Below are 18,133 nucleotides of genomic sequence, written 5' to 3'. Positions count from 1 at the left end.
TCATTCCAGATAAATGGTATAAGAAGGCATATCATTCCAGATAAAAGGTATAAGAATGCATTCCCAATCGTGAAGAGTGGCATGGAATAGGAAATAGATATTCTTTTGATACTCTTCGAAAGGAAATAAATCATTTATTGTGTTGTAGGCACAGTGTGACAACATTAAGGTCAGAAGTATTTGAGTTAGATATTTAGTCATGGGATGTTGCATATATATATTCTATTAAGAATGAGAGCCAATACGGGGTCCTGTGTATATATAAGAGTAGATATATGAATATATTATACAAAGCAAATAAAGTAATACTAATATTAGATATATGAAGATATATATCCCAAGATAGGGTAGGGATCGACAATTTTGAGCACCTTGCAGGCATAGTCTCAAGCTAGGACAAGGGCTTTGATCTGCAAACTTTGAGGGAATCTATCAGACGGTCTCTAAGTGCCTATGATTGATTCAGGCCTCCCCTTTCTTTATAACAAAGTAATAGAGGATCAAGCTTCGCAACATAAAATATAAATAGCATATAAAATTAATGCATTTTCTTGCCAATCCAATATAGGAGATAAGAATTGAGATCAATGTAAATAAAATTTGAGCTTAAATTACTAGGGGATATTACAAGCTACAATTGATATGGATGTGAGGGGAAATCCACATACAAACTATATCTTGCTTGAAAATCATTGGCAAGCATCATATTTCCTAACAAAATTGGCCACATCCATACATGTTAAACGCCTCATACTTTGACATTTGAGGATCATATTTGCAAGTTTTGAAATGTTCAAGAGCTGTTTGGGAAATTCGAATTTGGAGGAAAGTCATTCATTCCAACTTCTTAAACTTCCAGATTTGGCTCTTTGAGCTCCAAGTAAGTAGAAGATTTCAAGTTTGCTTGGCTTTTCTAAATTTCTTTGCTATTTTGTTGCATGTTTTGGCTTATCTTTGCCCATTTGTTCAAAGTCATGCCATATATTTTGCAAATTTTCTTTAGATAAGATGAAATCTTCTATATTCAAGTGCTTGAAACTTCCCCAAACAAAAAAAATGAAATAACATGTAGGAGAGCGTCTTGATATTTGTCATGTCCAAGTGAATAGCCAAAGGTATGTTTTTATTTTGTATAGAGTTCTGCTTGTTGTTGGCTTGCTTGTTTGGTTTCCTTTTTTGGAAGAAAGTTGAAGAAATTTTTGCAAGAATGCAATGCATCGACGTCCTTTCACGTTCCACCTTTTCATGCAAGTGTATCACATCTTTTCATATTTCACCAACACATGTCAAATCATATTACGTCCATTTTCCAATACATGTAATTACATCCATTTTCATTTACATATAATTCCATCCTCCATACCCACTTACATGTAATTACATCTTCCAAACCTAATTGCATGTTTACATCAAGTAACAATTACACGTAGATCACCTTTATATTTAATTACATCTGAGAACCCGATTTTGGTAAAAGGTCACTCTTTGAATACCAAATTTATCATTTACACACATCCTCATGCACCTAGCTTAAATTCCAAAAGTTTATATGAAAACCCATTCTTACTTGCATGCAATTCACACTTGAGATTATGATTTTGGCCTTTTTCGCCTGAATACATATGCTTTCCTGTTCATTTCCAGTCATCATATGTGTTTCATAAGTATCTAATCCATACTTTGAAGTTTGCACACTCATCCCTCATGGAGTTGTCATTGTAACTAAAATCCCAAAATTTTCATGGATCCAATCTCATTGGAAGATGTTTTCATCTGCATGTTGCGGCGCACTCTTCAAGATATGTCAAAACTTCTTCAAAGAACAGAGACATCACGTCAAGAAGACATGCTTTGATTCTCAAGAAACAATATTGGTCTCCATTTTCCAAATGGTTGTTCGAGAGCCTGAGTAATAACATTGTCATCATATTGGTGTGTTCCAAATGCAGATTTGAATGATTTAAAAATACAAGAGGAGAAATGTCTCTTGGTCTCTATGGTTAAACATCATTAGATAATATATTAACAATTATATATATATATATATATATATATATATATATATATATATATATATATATATATATATATATATATAATATAATATAATATATATATAAATATTATATAATAAATTATATTATATATATATATAAATATGTAGATATAAGAGTATATCTCTAAATGATGATTTAACAATAACCATAAACGATTTATCTCTAGGTTAGTTCAATCCGACTGAAGCTACAACCTTAACACTCCGTCTTAGCTAGGGAGGATTGTTATAGAACACATTATGCTCTCAAGTATATGTAGAGATATCATCTCAATATGATATTCTTGGAATGACATATTTAAGGATATCGACATATATTCATCAATTTAGATGTTATCTTTCAATATAATTTGAGGTATGATTCAACAAGAAATATCAATCATATGATATTCATTATACTTATATTCTTTTGGTATGTGCATTGGCATAAAGTCCTTGATGTCTAACAAAAGATTTTGTTATATCTTAGAAAGATGTGTTATTTGATGGACAACAACTTAATGTAGTATATCAAATAACGGTCATGATCTCAAGGACAACCACTTAATGTAGTCCATCATGACAAGTATCATGACTTTCAAAACAACAAATTAATGTAGTCTATCACGATAATAGAAAAACAAAACAAATATAGTATCACGATCTTCGACACTCCAGGACAACAATTTAATGTAGTCTATCATGATATCCGACACTTTGGGACAACAACTTAGTGTAGTCAATTATGATAACAGGTCAAGCCATTGTTAAGATCATCAACTTACAATAACGACCTCACAAATACATCAATAAAAGATCGTCAACTTTGATGACATAATCCACATTTGTAAAATAGTAACTCTCATGATATCCACTATGAACCAAGTCAGAGGGTGGATCCATCATAACTGCTCCTAGAGGGTGGAACAAAGATTTTCACCCAAGCTTCTCTCTCACAGATAAGAGTACATTACAAAGAATTTCACTTTGAACTTCTCCCTTACTGAGAAAAGATCATTAACAAGGGATCACACCTCAAAATTCTCCCTCTAAACACCGATCTTGGGAAGTTAGGTCCTCTAGTCACTCCCTCAGAAGCTCAAGTTATGGCTTCTTTGCTCTTCGTAATCAGATTTCATCTGAATCTAGTATCAATCTTCTGAGCTCCTATGTTGCCTTTGATGAAGTGTCAGACTCCCTCTTCATGGAAGAGTACTCATTATCTCAATCATCAAGGATATTTGATTCAAGAGCCTCACTTTATGTATTCTGATCATTAGATGACTAATGAATTCTGGATCCTAACTTCTATAGAGCTATTGTCACAAGATTGAGTCCTGCACAATATTTGGTACCATGCCTAATGCACCAATTTTTCTGCAAGAACATGCTCAGAGACAAAGGAAAAGAACAAAAGTATATCAAGGTAATTTTCTTCTAAAAAATAAATACTTATCTGCATATCAAAATCCTTGATACAAGATTCTCCAATGAAGGTCCCTATGTATCTTGTGATGGTTCAATTTGGAACTCTGATAGTGTCCCTTCTCTGACATATTCCCTTTAAAGATGGTTCGAGTGGGAATGGAACATTGATATTATTATTCCCCCTACAATGTAGAATTCCCACTCATTCCATTTTATGGAGTCAAAACATTTCTTCCAATTTGCTTTAAAAGTGAGCTTGTAATGCGTCTGTGATCCCAATGCATATTTGCATGGACATGATCATTGCCATCCCTGTTGGCAAAACATTGTTCAATTGTATCACATATTTCCTATCTCAACTACCATTGTGATGACCCCTTCCACTTAGAAAGTTTTCTCAAAAGATGGGCCCATGATGCCTAAAACCTTTTGTATTAAATGAAATAAAGTTTTTGCTCTCCATTTGTTTAAACCAAATACCAAAGGGGCAAAGCATATATAGCAGCTCTCTAACTTCCTCTCCACTTAATTTCTGCTTTCTTTTTTTCAATTCATTATCAGTTTCATCTAACGTGGTAGTCAATATATCGTATTTTGACTATAAATGCACACTCTTATTCATTGAATCAACATTTTTTTAATCTTATTCCTATTTCAGACTTCCTTATTGTGTTTGTCCTACTACCTTCTTCAACTGTGACAATATTAAAGTGCTTTATGAGTCTATTTTATATATGGTTTACATATACCAACTCTTTAATATTGTCTTCGAATTGTATTTTGGGTAATTATAGCATATCCACAGCTTTGAATTTATCATCAAACAATTTGTATTTAATTTGATATTAAAGATTTGCCTCCCATCCCTTACTCGTAGCTTCACGACCCAAACATATCTTCAGTTGGGGTAGGCGGATGGTTCTAATAGACATATTGCTCGTAGGGATATAGTTGTGATATGTGGGGGTGATTTAGGCTTGCCAGAGGGGTGGAATCATTACCAATCACAGCTATAGCCTAAGCTTGGATTACCATAGTTGTCTCCACCCTGTAAGCCTCCTATCTTTGACTCGTGCTCGGGGAATATATGTGTTACTTGCAGTAAAGAGTTACTTCTATGCAAGGTTAACGAGACATGGTGCATTATAGTTATCATTCTCTAAATAGATGGAGCTTGCTATTTTTTTTTTTAATATAGAAGTGATACATCTTCTCCCTAAAATCTGCTAACATGGTTATCCCTTTCCATGGAATTTGTAAGATGCAGGAATTTTTCAGGTTAACACGTTCAAATCACAGATGGCTCTATTCACTTTCAATATTGGAACAACATCTATGGTAGTATTATAAGTTCATTTTCAGACCATACTTCTCAAGCTCTCTTATCTTAGAAACCCATCTTCCCAAACTTATGCGTCTTATGCCTCTCTACATGGGCGTCCTCTGCCAATAAATATTTACACCAATTAAGACCGTGAATTATCAGAACATCATCATCAAGATCATAGCTGGATTCCTTAACAAAAGTTGCACGATTTACATGCCAATTGAGAGAAAATGTTCCCACCATGATTGAAATGGAGTATTGGTTGTCTTAATCAAGGCATCAACTTTTGCAATTCTCTCTGAGTGTTGATATGTCTAAATTGAGGTATGTTTAGAGGAGCAAATCGAATATGATAATGTATCAATTCAACAACTGGATACCTAATATAATAACATGAAGAATATGGTCGATGTTGTTTTTGGTTTATGCTATAATCACTAACACCATCTTTGACTTGTATTGACATGCTTGAAACTAATTTATGCCAATTAGGTACTTGCTCTAATGAGTAGATGCAATCAAGGACTAAGGCTATACAATTTTCCCAATTCCATGATTAATTGAATAAGATAACAGGCCTTATATTTTGTTGTTGAGTTGACAAATCATGTTGGAAAGGACATACCTCGTGCCCCTTCATACTTGGCACCTTTCATAAAAATAATAATCTCACCTTTTGAGGTATTGATGAAGCTTGTACTCTTGACCAATACTGTCTAATGACAATTACATCCAATCACTGCCAATCATTGTACTCCTAATCCACATTGTTTAGTTGTTCTTGTATATTGTTATTGCTTTAGGATAGTAAATTGCTGTCTAGATGTGCCATTTGAAATATCACTTATAACCTTGCCCTTGGTTGACGTCTTGCCCTTGGTTGACGTCGATGGTTTATATTCTTAACATGTTATGTGTTTCTTGGTTTAATAGATATCATAGTTAATAGCACTTTCATGATTGTACTATAATTCCTGTTCCCTATAGATACAACGGTTAGTTGTCTTCATGACCATCGATTCTTATTAATCATTCTTCATAATAATATCAATTAGATGATGGCTCGCCTCCATGTCTAAATAGATATTGTAATTAAGGTTATTAATCATGGTCGACAATAAGGTAGTCGTTAACTATGGTTTGTACTTGTATGCTGCTATGCTTCATGGTTCAACATATTGCTTGTTAAAGTTCAATCAGTGCATATTAGCTTAGCGACGATTGGCTCTTCTAGGTATTATGTATTACTTGCCATATGTTCTCATCTGTCGTTGTATCTCCCAACTTCCCATTCTGCAATACACGCTTTGATTGTCAGGCCATTGGTTCCTTCCATTCCATCTACCTTGGATTTTCCTCCTCTGAGACGGGTCACTTGCTGACCAGATCTCTACTTACTATTATCCATGAAATACAATGATTCGATTTAGGCAGATGGTTCATTGTCTTTGTCTTCCAAAATACATAGAATGATATTAGGTATAAGATGCTATTTTCCCCTCAACTTATTGTCTCTTGTTAATATGAATCTTTCTTACATTTGTAGCTTTGCTTTGATACCATGTTGAGTTTTATGCATAGTTACACCACCCTGGGGGACGGGGGGACGGCGAAACGAGGGGACAAGTTTCCGGGACGAGGGGACAGAGGGGCCTTAATTTGGGGACGGCGGGGGGACAGTGGGGGGACGGCGGTAGGGGACAAGAGCGGTGTATATATCTATGCATATGGTATTTAAAAATGTTAGTTATGAAAATATGTGTTGCAATATAGGATGTAAAGATGTAAAAGAGTGAATACTTGAAACATTGCATTGAATTGGAACATCGAACATTAAACATAAATAGTCGAATTTGCAAATAGTGAATAGCAGGATGTCCCCCATCCTCGGTGGAGGTGGTGGAATCTAGTGGCACCGCTGGGGACGGGGAGACGGAGTCCCCAAGTCTCCGGTGCGTTGAAGTCTCCGAGACGTCGGGCAAAAAGGGGGGGGACGTGTCCCCGTGTTACTATGGTTTTATGTAGATCGTTTTCTGCAAATGTAATAACACTGTCATCATATTGGTGTGTTCCAAATGCAGATTTGAATGACTTATAAATCTGAGAGGAGAGATGTCTCATGAAGAGACATGTCTCTATGGTTAACCATCATTAGATAATATATTAATAATAATATATATAACTATTATCTATATATAATACATAAATGTTATATATATTATAATACATATAGGTAGATATAATAGTGTTTGTCTAAATGATGGTTTACCAATAACCATAAAAGAATTATCTCCAGGTCAATTCAATCTGACTAAAGCTACGACCTTAATAGTGTTGAAATGTGCCAAACACTTTGCTTTAAAAAAAAAGTTAAAGGTGTTGGTGGAAAGTTGTTCTGAGTTCATATCTTGACAGCATCGAGAAGGTCTTCAAAGTGTCAGAGACTCCATAATGTGCCAATCTACAAAGGAGAATTCACGACAACTCAAACAAGAAAAAGATTGATCACATCAAGTTTTCAAATGACAACTAGAATACAGGAATCACCAATCCTATGAGCATCACGAAGTACAAGGCTTTTGCCGGTAGTCTACATGATAGATTCATTTAGTATTAACAGTTTCATCTTTTCTTCAAGTGTTTTCAACCTTTGTAGATGTAGAGGATGGATTGCATGTAATCCAATTGCATGTAACTCAAATGCATGTAATGCCATCACATGTAATACGATTACATGTCCTCGTGACATGTAATCCAATAATTCTTCTCACCTAGTTTTACCGGCTCTAAGTTGGTTGAGTTGCTCCCACTTTTTCGTCCTTTTATTCATTTCTTTTCCTATAAAAGGAGTGTCTCTCTCATTGACAAAATCATCTTTTGTTGTATGCAAGAAAGCTTTGTCAAATTTGTGCAAGCATAACTTTGATTGTGTAGTACCAATTTGGGAAAAAAGTAAATAAAGGAAGCAATTGGATTTGAAGCTTTGACTATAAGCAATTGCAATAGCGCAAATTAGAAGCTTTGACTGTAATTTGTGGCTATTGTCTTTGATTCATGTTATTATTGTGTGTTTAATTATAGATCATAGTGAATTGGGAAGCAATTGGAGCCAAAGCTTTTATTGGGAGCGGTTGTGGTAATGCATAGACTAGAAGCTTTGACTATAGCTTGTTTTACAATCTCAAATTCACGAAAAATAGTTAGAATTTCCCTACTTCTGAAAGTCTTTGCACCCCGATGGTAGTGATTTTTCTTATAAAGTAGATAAATAGAGCTTAGAGCCAAACTGGTATGCTTTCAACTAGCGTTTGAGTTAGTGTTGGTTTATTAGTATCATCGTTTCCAACTATTAGATAGAAGTGTAGTTAGAGATTTAATCTTGCCCGTTACTTGCTCCGCGGGTAAGTGGATTCTCTCTTGAAACTTAAGAGGAAAGAATATTGGTAACACTCTTTACAAATCTCTCAAATTTTTGATTACTTTGAGTTGATCCAAGGAACGGTGAGAAGGGGGAGCCTTCCCTTTAAGGTAGGAGAGACTTTGTCTCATACGTTGTGGCTGTTCATCCTATTTAACGTGAATTTTAACAAAACTGTTGGTTGCAAAATATCCACCCAACAATATCAATTATATTAATATCAATATTGCAACTTATATTTACTTTCTATATTTAGATGATTAATTTATATATTTTATAATATTTTTAAATATTTTATATTAATATATTATGCAATGAATAAAGTAAATTTGACATTATTAATATTTCATTATTACTTTATTTATTTATTATTTAATTATATAGATTTTATTTTGACAGGGATATCACACTTAGTACTTTGTGAGTGGTGGTCTTTGGCATAAATGTCCCCACAAAACCCTCGGTGACATACATTGATGACTATGAGAGCAAGCTTAGTATGAGTAGCAATTCATCGAGGTTCCTCGACATTAATTGTCCCTAAAATAACACACATCTTTGGACTACCAACATTAAGATTCTCTTTTGATAATAATTTAGTCTTGGTGGAAAATTTATGTTTGCCAAGTAAAAGTTCTGTCTTTGTACCATGAATTATCTTCTATAGAGTAAGGAAAAATTTCTAGTGTAGGAATTTATCTGATGTACTATTGTTGCATCCAAGTTTGTATATGCAGTCTTGTTGTCCTCAATTTTGGTTTTGACAAAATTGGGGCAATGCTACACAATTTTTCTATGGATTCGTAGGCACATCCTCTTAGTTTTAATGTATTGATAAAGTTTCATAAAGACAATTCATTATCCCTGAATTGTACACTATGTGATCCAATCTGTGCATTCTTTTTGAAGGTTTCCATTGAGTTGAATGCTGAATTGTTTGCTAGTAAGAGTTTTTCTTCTCCGACTGCAAAAGTTTGATTTTTGACAAAATTTTGTATCTCTTCTTTGTTTTTGTTTGTGTTGTAAATAGTTTTTAGTCTTGTCTTTGCCTTAGGTGAATAGCCCTTGGAATTCTAGTTGTCTCGAGCTATCTTAGGTCGAAATCGGAGTTGTCTAGCTCAAGTTATAGGGGAAAAAGTGGGGTTTTTTCAGGACAACTGCATATATCGATTAAAAAAACCTCATAAAACTAGGTTGTTTATGGGTGAAAGCATGATATAAAATTATATTTAAGATTTAAAGTTGATTTTGTGGTCCATTTTAAAATTTCAACTCATTCTGAGTTGATTTGTCTATAGTTTTTTATGTTTTATGAAAATACCTTATTTCAAGACTATTTTTCATGTTACTTTATTAAAAGCTATAGTTAAATATTAAATTTAATTACATATTACAACTTAAATGCTTAAAAGTGGGGGTTTTATTACACATTGCATATATCAACATGCAAATCACCATGTGAAGACCCACTTCCAATAAATTGTAAGTCCCAACATTAAATTAAATGGACTTTTTATATGCAAAAACACATTATAATGTGTTAAGTGGATTTTTAATATGTATTTACATATTTCAAACTTATTTAATTAATGTAAGTGAGAAAATCTAACGTTTTTACATATGTTGTTGCAAGTATAAGTTTATTTTAATTATATTAATGCATTTAAATGGAGTTATTTTCTGACCCATTACATATACATCTTTTAAAATTGCCACTTATGTGGATTTTTAAAAATCAAATTGCATGTTTTTATAACATGTAAATGCTTGTGTAAAGTGACTTTTCACTTAACTTAGACAGAAGTGGCGATTTTGTACCCAACTGCATGTGTTTGTGATATTAAAAAACCCATTTCATTTATCCTAAGCCAAAGTGGCGATTTTTTGCCCAATTGCATGTCTTTCAAATACATGTAATTGGTCACCAAAAGTGTGTTTAAGTGACTTTTAAAGCCTTATAACTCAAGGTGGCGATTTTTGGCTTGATTACATGGATTTTAAAACATGTAAATGGTCTCCAAAAGTGTGTTTTGCGCGAAGTCCATGAAAAACATAAAGTGGCGATTTTATGCCCTATTTCATGACATCTAAAAAAAATGTTTGCTCTCCCAAAACACATATAAAGGCAACTTTTGAATGCAAGAGGCATAGTGGCGATTTTGGAGGACATTGCATGCATTATATAATATATGCATTTGCACAAGGAAATTCCGTTTTTAACTTGCAGCCTGCATTTGGAGGGTTTTTGGGCAGATTTTTCACATGCAGACATTCCTAAAAAGAGTGTCTATGTATTACTAACGTATTGGCATATGTTATCCAACACAAAAGTCTCATTTTTGGGCATTTTGGAAGAGTGGTGAATTTAAGAGTGAAAGCATGTTCTCCAACACTTGCGTTTGGCCAAAAACAGCCCGTCTAGAGCACATTATCTACGAAAAATGTTGCATTTCTTGGTGATTTTTAGTTTCCAATCACTCCAAGAAGAAGTCTAGGGTATATATTTTCAATTTCCAGCTTGTTCTTCATCATTCCAAGCTTAAAATGATGCCCTGGATGCCATTTTTGAATGAATTTGCATATGGCATTGATTTATTTTGACTATCCCCAATGTTTGAATTTCAAAATCTATATAAATCTTGTGATATAAAACAAATCTTAATCCAAAATCCTTTGGACATATTTTCAGATTTTGTGGATGGTGGAGAAGGTACGTTTTTCCCTTATTTTCCTTGATGCATTTTGGTCTTGTTGATTTTCTTATTGCAAGTCTTTCAATTTCCATTTTCAAATTTGTATGTTTTTGTATATATGTTGTTCTTTCTTTTTCTTCCATCCTCTTCTTCAAGTTGCATATGCAAGGTTTCATTTACTTGCATATGCAGTCGGGGTAATCTCCCATTCTAATATGGAAGCAAGTCCCTCTTGTTCCTTCATGAGAATGCAAGTACAAGTCCCACTAATATGCATTCCATGAACCTCCATATGGCTGCCCTATGGTTGAAAAAGAAATTTCCACATGCTTGCTCGATACATAGTATGACTTACACCTATTTAAGCATGTTATGTTTTCATTTCATTACACTTCACTCCTCGCTTATTTCAAAGTTCGTTATTTGCATATGCAATCCACTCCGAAAATCCCATTTTTGTCTATTTTAGCCATTTTTTAGCCATTCTGAGCTTGACCCATTTGTTCATTTGCTCTCTTGAATCAGTTTATACACTTTCCCTATTCATACTTTGCCCAAATCCGTGTTTATTACACAACAAAAGCTTGCTATGGACTCCTCATTTGACGATGCTCTTACACTATGGAATTTTCATATAACAGTTGCACAGGTACATCACTTTGTCAAAATAGCTTGCATCAGCAAAAGGAAAAGATAAGAAAACGATGAAGTACCAGCATGACCAGTACCACAACTCCATCCCACCATCTCAAGTAACTTTCTACAATGATGAGGTTTGAGATACGGATGTAACACACATGAATATGGAAGATTTTCTCATAAGAGTCAATGTTGAAGCCACTAAGAATGTGACTTGGATCAAACAAAGTCATATTCATTTTCTATCTACCTTTTACTGTGGCAGATCATGAATCCAAGTTCATCCTTGCATGCGCCAGACATTTCAATACAACCTCTAGAAGCATCATTAATCTTGATCTAGAGACTATTGATCGGATTATGCATGTTCCTCACACTCCATTTGTCACAAGCGTCAGTAGACATAAAGCCTTGGAGCAGTGGAATGTAGATAGTTCTTGCTACATCAAATCCATTAATGATAACTGGCTGATTCAAAAGAGGCCCAATCTTTTCCTAAAGGTATGTGGAGGTCAAAGTTCAAGGAGGAGATCAATGATCTTATCTCATTGCTTAGGCGCCTAGCTAGGCTCACGGATTCAAATTGTAGGAAGATTACATGTAAAGAGCAATTATGTTTTAAATACAAGATAACGTGTCCCAGTACAATCAACTTTTGTAGTCAAGTTGCCACTACATTAGGCATGCAACTTTGAATAAATCAAATTAGTTAGAAGTTTGTTAGAGAATAAGTCAAGATGGTGTAGGATTTCCCCTTTTCCCTCCACCTTTCTCTCTCCTATTTTCCTATATAAAGGAGAGAGCTCATTGTAAATAATCATCTTTTGGCAAGGCAAGGAAATTCTGCCTGTTTATATGTGCAGTCTAAGACTTTGTTCTTGGATGTAAATCTAAATTGCTATCAACAAAAGAGGCAACTTGCTTTCACACTTTGTGTTGATTCAAGGTGTTTTGTGACAACATTTTCTGGATATTGATTGTGAGTTCTGTAGCTTTGATCAAGAGGGATTAGAATTTAATAGTGTAGACTTTGAGTTGTCTATTGCTTTCAGAACCAGTTTGAACTTTTGAAGACTTTGTGCTAAAGGAGGACAAATTGTTATAGACAATAGTGGCTGTAATCACTTATATTTGAGGACTTTGGGCTTCAATTATAAGTGTTTTTATTGAATTTGAGGGTATCTAGTAAGTGCATTTGTTTTTATTGAATTGTAAGTCTACTTGAATCTTCATTTGAGACAAGTGCAGGAGACTTTGGATTCCTGTTTTCGTTTCACAAAATATTAAAAGTAAATTGCTGCCCCTAGTGTTGTTCTTACGTCAATTCCAGGGTCACTGGTATTATTGTAGCAATTTTTTTGTTAAGTTGGAAAGTCAGAGTTGTATGCAAATCATTCCGGAGAAAAGATGAATTGATCAAGAGAACCATCCTTTTTGTAATTTCAGTTAAGTTTCAATTGAAACCATGTATGATAAGAAGGGAGCCTCCCCTATTGCTGGGAGCTAAGTCACAAAGTTTGCCGAATTTTCGGCTTCAAGGTCGAACTTCTGCGAACTCATAAAAAATGAAAGAAGTTTGTTAAATGACTTAAATTCGTATGGCCAAAGAAACAACTGTTGCTTTATGCAAAGGTAGGAGTAGGCACAAAGCGAGCAGTTTTTGTTGGTTCCGTTCGAGCAGACCCAGTTGCGACAGACACCAAAAGATCATCCCCATTCGTTTATGCCCTATTTGTCATCAGTGAGGTCAAATCTGGTGATGTCGATATCTTCTTGACAAGAAATCGAGATTCCTGCCATTTGCCCTTGGTTGTTAATAGTAGTGGCTTTATCCGCAGATCCATCCTTCTTGATAGTGAAACCAGAGAGACATACCTATCATCCGCTTGTTTATGTTGAATTCTTCCATTCGAGTAGATGCAACGGCAGTAGATATTTATTGTACTAAGTTTCAATTTATTTAAATTTATGATGTATTTATTTGTTCAAAAATATTAAAGCATTCGGGTTTGTTTAGAAATTAGAAAAGTAAAAAAATTATTTACTATATTAATATCTATTTTTTGATCGGTAATATATTAATATTTATTATTTTGTATGTCTATTCACTATTATTTTTATTTATTGTTAGATTACTTTATTTTTATATATTTTTTAATTAAAACTTTAATATTTAATATTTGGTATGTTTATTTATTAATATGTTAATTAATAATTTTATTTCAAATCATTTTGTAATGATAAATCATTTTGATAGTTTATTGGATATACTTAAGGTTTTTGAAAATCATATGAGATGAATTTTTATGTCGAATTTTTTTCAAATTTTTTCATCCTTCTGAACTTTATCCAAACTTTATAGTTGCCGAACTTGAAATTGAACTCGAACTTGAACTCGAACCTTGTGACTTAGGCTGGGAGGAGAGAGAAATCTCAGGAAATGTTGCCTAAAGTCATAATTTTGTAAGTTGTAGTCAGTGACCTACAATTTTTTTAGCCAACAAGCCTGGACCCTGGACTAATTTCATACTCTTCAGCTCTATGTCATACGTTTGAATCTTATTGATTCACCTGCCCAAAATTTCTTGTTGAACAAAGACATCCCTCACAACAATATTAGGCACGTAGACAGTGGACCTGTCTTCTATGAGATAATGCCTAATGTGCATAACAACTTTAATCAGAACAGTGCTTTACCCGGATGGAGTAGTTCAATCAGGGTCATTACAATTTAAAACTTTTAAATATTAAACTTAGATTTTTTATATAAATATTTTCTTAAAGTGCTTGGAAAAAGGCATATTAATTGCATAAAGATTTGATCTGGGAAAATTATGTTGATGAGATTTTGCCAATTTGTGGCAGAATAAGTTTTACATTAATTGTTTAGAGTTCCTGTCATGTAAAGGCCTGAAATCTGCCCAGGAGGATTTGATTGAATTCATAAATGTTTTGTAATGTATTTGGCTAAAATACTTCAATTTTGATCTTATGATTCTAAGGTGAAATAAAAATTGTTTTTTATGAAAGGGTACACCAGAACATGTCTTTTTGAACCAAAAATTGTTTATGCTGGGGAAAATTTTGCATGGACAAGACAATGAAATACAAAGTGAAACAATGCTGATGCAACAATTTGTGGCTCATAGGACTGTCAACATTGATTTGGCTGAGTAAGCTGTGTTTTAGAGGAGAATGGTGGATTATCAACAATCTTGAGTTTAGCACTAACTCAAGGATTGGATCATTGCTATAGTGTCAATTTAGAAACCAGAAGACAATTAAATTAAAGGCACTGGTCTCTAGTGAAAGCGATGAAGGCTGTACTGCTGCAAAAGATTAGATTGGTATCATTTGATGAGGCCTGATCCAAACAGAAGCACAATCAAGGTGAGACCTAGTCCCCCATTAGAATGCTTTGTGGTCAGTTCCTGCTACTGCTGTTTTAGCTGTCAAGTCAGGTCGAATCCCACTAAAGAAATGTGGTGTATCCAGATCTCATTAATCTCTTTTGGCGAGTATTTGTGTGTGTCCTTATTCACATATTATGTTGTGATGAATGGTAGAGTGTGTCCCTATGTTAAGGAGTTTTTAAGACTGGTCATTCTCACTACTAATTGTATTTTGTACTGAGGGTCTGTCTGAACTCACAAAAATAAACGATAACAGGTTTTAAGACTGATAATTTATGGGGGGTAGGTGAATGGGTATTAATAATGGAATTTTAAGTCATGGTTAGTAGATAGATTTAGACATCTAAAGCTGAATAAACCTATCATTAGCACTTTGTATTGTTACTATTTGTTGAGTTGTTGGCCAATCTATTATAGTACCACATAGAATAGGTTTGATTGAGGAGGAGCTAGTAACTGAAATAGGTTGGGTTGTGCACCCTAGAAAATGGGGTGATAACAAATCTTTATCTTTATGAATATTATGCAACTTTGAATAAAAACATTTTGATACCTTCATTTTATTACAAAGTCATATTAGGTTGAAGCAAGCAAGCAGTTAACATACACGATCATAGGTTGCATTCATGAATTATGTATGCACATCAAATCAAAATGAAAACAATTTCTCTGCATTAGTGTTCTAGGTTTGCAAATCCTTCATATTTGCTCTTGTCATTGGACTTTACTGGGCAGTATAGATTTTTGTTTAGTGAGGGCATGGCTGTGCCATATTGGCTACCTTGCTAGTATGCTTGGCATGTGCCTGTAGTTTACTCAGGATGTTAGGGCCATGCCCTGGCTGAACCTAGGCCATTCTTGGTTGTACCTGTTAGAACCTGGACACAAAACAGTACCCAAGACTTTCAAATTGATTTTTTAAACCTCTAAGAGGCCCCCTATGGTTTGCCAATCAGAAAAAATGGTGGTGGAGCTGCAGCAGCAGTTTTCACAGGGCTGCAATATTTTCTCTTCCAAATCTTTATGAGAAAACTCTGGGCTTGGCAAGACAAGTGAATTGTGGGTGATACAAAAGCCACAGATTTTGTGTATGTGTTATTGTGGAGCAAAATAGTGCAGCAGATTTTATGTTTGGAAGTCAGAAGGCACCATTTATTTCACAATTATTAAGCAGTGAGCAGGTGTATGCTAAACTATCGTGGCATGGATGACTATGAATGTGGTGGACAGTATAGCGATGAAGCATCCTTGTTTCAAAGACAATATATTTGATGTTTCCAAATATGAACATCTCTTGTTGCAAAGTCTCTAGAACTAATGGCCATGAGCTCCTATGCAGCGCGGGCTAAGTGATGACACAATTTTGAATAGCGAGCGACTCCGGGAAAGATGAATTTCCAATATGTAAACCTTTTTTCTTTTGCAAAGTAGGGGGACTTTTTAGTATATTTTTATTATGTTGTCTGATATTCCATGGCCATGCCCAGCTGTACCAAGTAAGGGGGAAAATTCCCTTACCATCATACTCATATCCCAATCCATACCTGTTGTGGCAACTTCAGATATTATTACTAACCGACACCAATATGAATTGACAATGGATTGTGAATTAAACCGACTTTTAGATGCAAAATCTACTCATGCATCTCAATCAAGAAAGGATTTTTGTGATTCCTCCTGGTCAGACCTTCTACAGAAGGTAGGACATGGCTTATATTCAATGTATGCTATGGTTAGTCGTAAAATGTAAAGAAATGCATCTTAACGTATTTCAAGGACTATGGGTTACTACGAAGAATTTGCCACCCATTTTTTTGTTTCTATAATTTATTTTGTGCATGAAGTGTTTTTTAGTGATATAATTGAAAGTTTTAATGGATGTGAATCTTCTTTCATCATCTATAAGGCAACCGTCTCAATTTTTTTTTTTTTGGTATTGTTTGTGCTTTTTAAGTGGAAATATTTCACATTATTACGACTTTCTTAAAATATGATATTAAAAAGTATCAAAGATCACAAGTCATTCATTTCGGCATAGTTTTGTTTTCTATTGGATATATCAGTTTGACAGTATTTGATGTTTTCACATCATGGTCAATGGTTGTTTCTCTAGTAATGTTTGTTTCCTTTTCTTAAAAGAAACAGACAGTGGCTTTACCTGTTATGTATGTTTCTTGAGAGCATATTTAATTATTATTGTTTAATGCAGATTACTCCCCCTCTACTTCCCTAGGGATAAACATGAGGAAGAAATTGCGATATCAAAGCTGCCTGCAGATGTTGGAGATGAAAATGGAGAGACAACTAGTGATGAGCGCAAAATCAGAATCACAGCATTACCTGCAACTTCAGCTGCCTTACCCCAGCCTGTTCAAACATCGGAAGATGTTTCTGCTAGCAATCTTGGTCTTACTGTGAGAAGGTTAATATTTTGTAATTTAGTTCTTTGAAAGCAAAATTAGGTCATTTTCCTTAACATCAGTTACAGTTTCTGCTGCACATGCTAGTTGTATGCAAAGCATTGAAGTCAAAGTGACTTTAAGTCTAGTGACGTTGAATTTGGATAAATTATCTAGATAGTTAACCAACAAGAGGCTTAAATTATGATTGAAACTAAAAAATTAATATATATGGTATCTTGCATGCTGGAAAACAAGATTTTGACAATTTGTTTCAGGTCATTGAACTTCATATCTTAAAAACTGATGTAAATAAAGAGTGAATAATCTTTGAATATAAAACAAGAAAGTTGTTTAACAGTAGACTTTTGACTGCTCAATATTGTATTCTAAAGTTGACTGGCCAATTGTATTCCGTTGTCCCCTTGTCCCCCAAGGCGGTGTAACTATCCTTTTGATATACTTGGATTGACAGATAAAAATACTACTACCTGTCTGCTATGTTATGGCAAGTTGATGTTGTTGTACTTGTATTAAATAGTGAAGATGAAAAATCCTTATATAGATTTCTAGAGACAATGTTTTTGAAAGAAACAATCACAATTGTGAACTGAAGACAAAAATAGCAACCACCTAATAAACTAAAGACTAAGATGACCATTAAAGAAACATTATATTATTCTAATAACCTGCTTAATGGTCATTGTCTAATTGTTGTGTTTTGGTCACAAATTCTGCAAAACATTTTGTTGTTGCTAAGACCCTCGCTGGATCTACAAAA

General features: G+C 34.1%; 1 protein-coding gene across 6 annotated transcripts in view; it reads left to right on the top strand.

Moving 5' to 3' along the window:
- The window catches only part of LOC149533654 (appr-1-p processing enzyme family protein), a 158,236-nt gene that overhangs the window by 61,520 nt on the left and 78,583 nt on the right, over positions 1-18,133 (top strand). For all 6 annotated transcript variants that reach the window (XR_016357942.1, XR_016357943.1, XR_016357944.1 and 3 more), the window contains one exon: positions 17,163-17,375. Coding sequence is in view for 3 of the 6 variants with exons in the window: in XM_089806955.1 (XP_089663081.1) it covers positions 17,163-17,375 (213 nt within the window). In the remaining 3 variants the exon portion in view is untranslated. The remainder of the gene's footprint in view (positions 1-17,162; positions 17,376-18,133) is intronic.

Source organism: Cupressus sempervirens, chromosome 10 (genome assembly GCF_028749045.1).
Source record: "Cupressus sempervirens isolate cs-2001-9-10 chromosome 10, ASM2874904v1, whole genome shotgun sequence".
NCBI lineage: Eukaryota > Viridiplantae > Streptophyta > Pinopsida > Cupressales > Cupressaceae > Cupressus > Cupressus sempervirens.
Note: the sequence above shows the minus strand (reverse complement) of the source record. Positions and strands in the feature narration are given on the sequence as shown.